The following is a 4,068-nucleotide window of genomic DNA, read 5'->3' as shown; positions in this document are numbered from 1 at the left end:
GGGTGGATAGTTTACATATTGCGCACGCGCAGTTTTATTCCTGCGTATGGAATGGTGTTTAAAATGACCACGCGATGGCGCGCTATGCCTGGTCGTACTCAGGATGGTTCTCCAATGTGGTTCAAATCAAATTTGATTTGTCACATGCGTCGAATACAACAGGTGTAGGTAGACCTTAAAGTGAAATACTTACTTACAAGCCCTTAACCAACAATGCAGTTTTAAGAAAATCCCTAAAAAAGTCAGATATAAGAATAACAAATAATTAAAGAGCAGCAGTAAATAACAATAGCGGGGCTATATACAGTGGCTACCGGTACAGAGTCAATCTGCCAATGTGCAGGGGGCACTGGTGTCGAGGTAATTGAGGTAATTATGTACATGTAGGTAGAGTTATTAAAGTGGCTATGCATAGATAATAACAGAGAGTAGCAGCAGCGTGTGGGGGGGGGGGGCAATGCAAATAGTCTGGTTAGCCATTTGATTAGCTGTTCAGGAGTCTTATGGCTTGGGGGTAGAAGCTGTTTAGAAGCCTCTTGGACCTAGACTTGGCGCTCCGGTACCGCTTGCCGTGCAGTAGCAGAGAGAACAGTCTATGACTAGGGTGGCTGGATTTTTAGGGCCTTCCTCTGACACCGCCTGGTATAGAGGTCCTGGATGGCAGGAAGCTTGATCCCAGTGATGTACAGGGCCGTACGCACTACCMTCAGTAGTGCCTTACGGTCGGAGGCCGAGCAGTTGCCTAACCAGGCAGTGATGCAACCTGTCAGGATGTTGTCGATGGTGCAGCTGTAGAACCTTTGGAAGATCTGAGGACCCATGCCAAATCTTTTCAGTCTCCTGAGGGGGAATAGGTTTTGTCGTGCCCTCTTCATGACTGTCTTGGTGTGCTTGGACCATGTTAGTTTGTTGGTGATGTGGACACCAAGGAACTTGAAGCTCTCAACCTGCTCCACTACAGCCCCGTTGATGAGAATGGGGGCGAGGTCTCTGACCTCCTCCCTATAGGCTGTCTCATTCTCAACACAGTGATAAACTTCTCTTACTACTCTCACAACTACTTTGTGCCGCCCTAAAATTTTATAGTATGTGCTTCTAATGGTCATAATGACATGCTAAAATAATGGACAGCTCTGGTTTAAATGTTTGAAAGGGGTAAGTGAGAAATGTAGCGATGGGCATTTCTTTGCACTTTTTMATTCGTTTTTTCTTTCTGTCACTGGTCTAGATCTTCTGAGCCATGAATAGACAAACACCATACATTGATGTACACAACAGTTTATCTTCTCAAAATAGGAAATAATTTATCAATCAACTACTCACAAAACTATTACAATGTACAATGCTGGTATGGTAGCAGTACTGTAGAGTTCAGTAGAAGAAGCAATACTTTATTGATGGATGGGATAGGGTGTGATGGAGGTGATGTGTGATTACGGTAGCAAAATTCCTGGAATTTTCCATAAATTCCCTGGTTTTCCCGAAATCAACAGTTGGACGATTCCCAGGACAGGAGGGAGTAAGCAGGAAATCCGGAATCGTCCAACCAGGTTTTCTGGAAAACCAGAGAGTTTATGGAAAGTTCCAGGAATTTCTCAACACTATGTGTGATAACTGTGGGAAAACATAAGAACAAAGTAGGCTAACTATTGTCAATTCAAGGCAGCTATATTGGAGGAGGTGGTATGGCAGAAGAGGAAGACATACGTTTAAAAAAATCCAGAATGGACATGTATAATAGTAAAGACAGGCAATGTGAAAAACAGTATATACTGTGGCATTACAAATTGCAGGCAGCGAGGGAGCAGAGGTCATGAGAGAGTCCAGTCTGTCTTCCTAGATCTTGATCTCAGTGCGGAAGGTCTGTGTGAGCTCATGCTTGGATGGGTGTCTGCGGGCCTTAACTGTCAGCGTTCCCTCTGCGCCCAATGTTGATGTCACAGAGGTGGGGTCCACATCCTCAGGCAGCTGGCACTTGTGGGTAAAAGTGTTAATCACTGTACCGTCCGCCGCCAACTGTTGAAGAGATGATAAAGATGAGAAAAGGACCAAGATATTTTTAATATCTCAAATAGTTCTCAGACATTTTAGATAGCATTCTCAAAATTATAGAGAATTCAGTTGTCACTAAAAAGGGTTTTGCCCACCTTTTCTGCATGGACTTCGATCTGGTTGTTGGAGGTGGTGACGATGACGTCCTCTGGAGAGAAGTCTTGGACGTCCACTGTGAACTGGTAGCTGTCTCCCATTGGTTTGATCTTCCCTGCTGTCCACGTCCGACCTGGAAACAAGCAAGATATTATGAAGTTTCAGCAGGTGCTTACTGAAAGCTAGCCTTTCTTGACCTATACACTATTTGTCTTTCTATAGATGGGGAGTGCAGCCCAATCAGTCTTATCCTTACTTAATAACTAAGATGATAACTCTTAAACTTAGATGCACCTTAAATACATGTATTTGCATAATACATTCATACACATTCCAAAGGTTTGTCTAGTCTATGAACCCTGCTGGGTCTGTTTACTGTCTGTGTTGATTAGAAAAAAGCAATGTTGGAAGAGTGTCCCCAAATTGGAAATGACCATTCCACTGTGTGAGATGCCTGGGTGATTCTTACTTAACATACAGGTATATGTCTGTTTGGCTACATGACGCCCAGTGTCGCAGTGTGTGTGTGTATGCTGGTTGCTATGCAACAGTCTAGCCCGTCACCTCCAAGGCATCATTCCAGCCATTCTCTTTGTGTGAGATCACAGCGTTGGCTGTGTCCAATATTCCCGACGGGTGGACGCCCCCCTGGCCCCTCCCATCCTACCCTGTCCTGCCTCCATCACCAGCAACCTCCTCCTTTTCCCAGAGGCATGGGCATACTAGTCACAGCACCAAATACCCTGCTCTGCCCTACTGCTACTACCTAACAACCAAACCTCCCTCCCCTTTGCCCTGTGTTGTCCTGTTGCGAAGCCGCCGGATCAAGCACAAGCTCAGAGGCTTATAGAGTTCAGCAGGCAATCTACACACACGAATACATGTGTGTGGCACAGACACAGAGACACACACACACCTCTCTCTTTTAGAATGATTGGTTTTAATGTACATGTATGTTCAAACCAACATACATGAACATCTCATACAGTATGAATCCACAGACAAATTCACTCAGAAATAGTATTTGATACTGTATGTATGGAATAAGTAGATTATAATAATGCTGGTCCACAATTATGAATTCATGTCAAATCTTCGCACTGGGAAATCCCAAGACATCCGTTTCAGGATGCATGAAAGAGCCAAAGTCTTCTGCGAAGAGCCCCCTGCTCTTCTCCATGTATGGGTTGCTGGATGAAGAGGTCTGCTGGAAACTGCACTCTGATCGGTATACAGAGGAGTTGGTCACACTCATTGATGGCTAAGTCTGCCGGAGAGGTAGGAAAAATATCCACTTTTTAAAGGGAGAGAGAACAAAACGGAGGAGATCCTTTTAGTGGTTCAGTCCTGGCCCAGTCCACTCAGTTTACATCAGAGGGAAAGTGAAGGATGGGCAGATCCAGTTGGACAATATTCCCTCCTGTCAGGTGGTTTGTAAGATGCTATGTTTTCTTTCCCACTGTTTGAAGATGTGTGTGTGTGTCTGCGTCCGTCTTTTGGATAAGTGTGTCGGTTAAGTGTGTCCACGAGCATATCCAGTCCGTCACACGCACAGGACCTTATATATGTGGAGACAAAATGTTTTTTTCTTCCCGTGTGTGTGAGAGAGAGAGAGAGAGAGAGCGAAATTAAGAGAGAAAGGGGGGTGTGTGGTCGGAAAAGTTTGGGGTTAAGAGAGAGAGAGAGCCGGGGAGAGGAAGGCAAGAGGGGTTGAGTCAACAGTTGGCATTCCAGACACTCGATACCTGAAATAGCTATACTCCTCTACTTCTTTCCTATCTGTTTTTTTTCTCTGTAAGCATCAGTTTCCCTTTTTTGTCATGACATTTGATCATCTTGTGGATCAGTGGTTACTTAACATATATTCTTTAATTTCTTAGGGAACATAGCCATAAAACATATGTTGCCTGGTGTTTWCTT

The 4,068-nt window shown here is 44.5% G+C and overlaps 1 protein-coding gene across 1 annotated transcript; it reads right to left on the bottom strand.

Annotated features, from left to right (window-relative positions):
* Positions 1-1,739: 1,739 nt before the first annotated feature.
* Positions 1,740-3,684, bottom strand: LOC111966533 (heat shock protein beta-7-like). Its single transcript, XM_023991257.2, has 3 exons — positions 3,250-3,684; positions 2,148-2,281; positions 1,740-2,016 (listed from the first exon to the last, which is right to left on the bottom strand). The coding sequence occupies exons 1-3, from the start codon at positions 3,401-3,403 to the stop codon at positions 1,837-1,839; spliced, it is 468 nt and encodes a 155-aa protein (XP_023847025.1). The 5' UTR covers positions 3,404-3,684; the 3' UTR covers positions 1,740-1,836.
* Positions 3,685-4,068: the final 384 nt, after the last annotated feature.

This window comes from Salvelinus sp. IW2-2015, linkage group LG7 (assembly GCF_002910315.2).
Source record: "Salvelinus sp. IW2-2015 linkage group LG7, ASM291031v2, whole genome shotgun sequence".
NCBI classification, from domain to species: domain Eukaryota; kingdom Metazoa; phylum Chordata; class Actinopteri; order Salmoniformes; family Salmonidae; genus Salvelinus; species Salvelinus sp. IW2-2015.
The sequence above is the reverse complement of the archived record's forward strand: the minus strand, read 5'-3'. Positions and strand labels throughout refer to the sequence as shown.

Coding starts and splice junctions, on each gene's coding strand:
- LOC111966533 (XM_023991257.2), bottom strand. CDS start 3,403: ATGAGTGTGACCAACTCCTCTGTATACCGATCAGAGTGCAGTTTCCAG. Junction 2,282..3,249: donor GGATGTCTTGGGATTTCCCA/GTGCGAAGATTT, acceptor GCTTGTTTCCAG/GTCGGACGTGGACAGCAGGG. Junction 2,017..2,147: donor TCGAAGTCCATGCAGAAAAG/GTGGGCAAAACC, acceptor TCTCTTCAACAG/TTGGCGGCGGACGGTACAGT.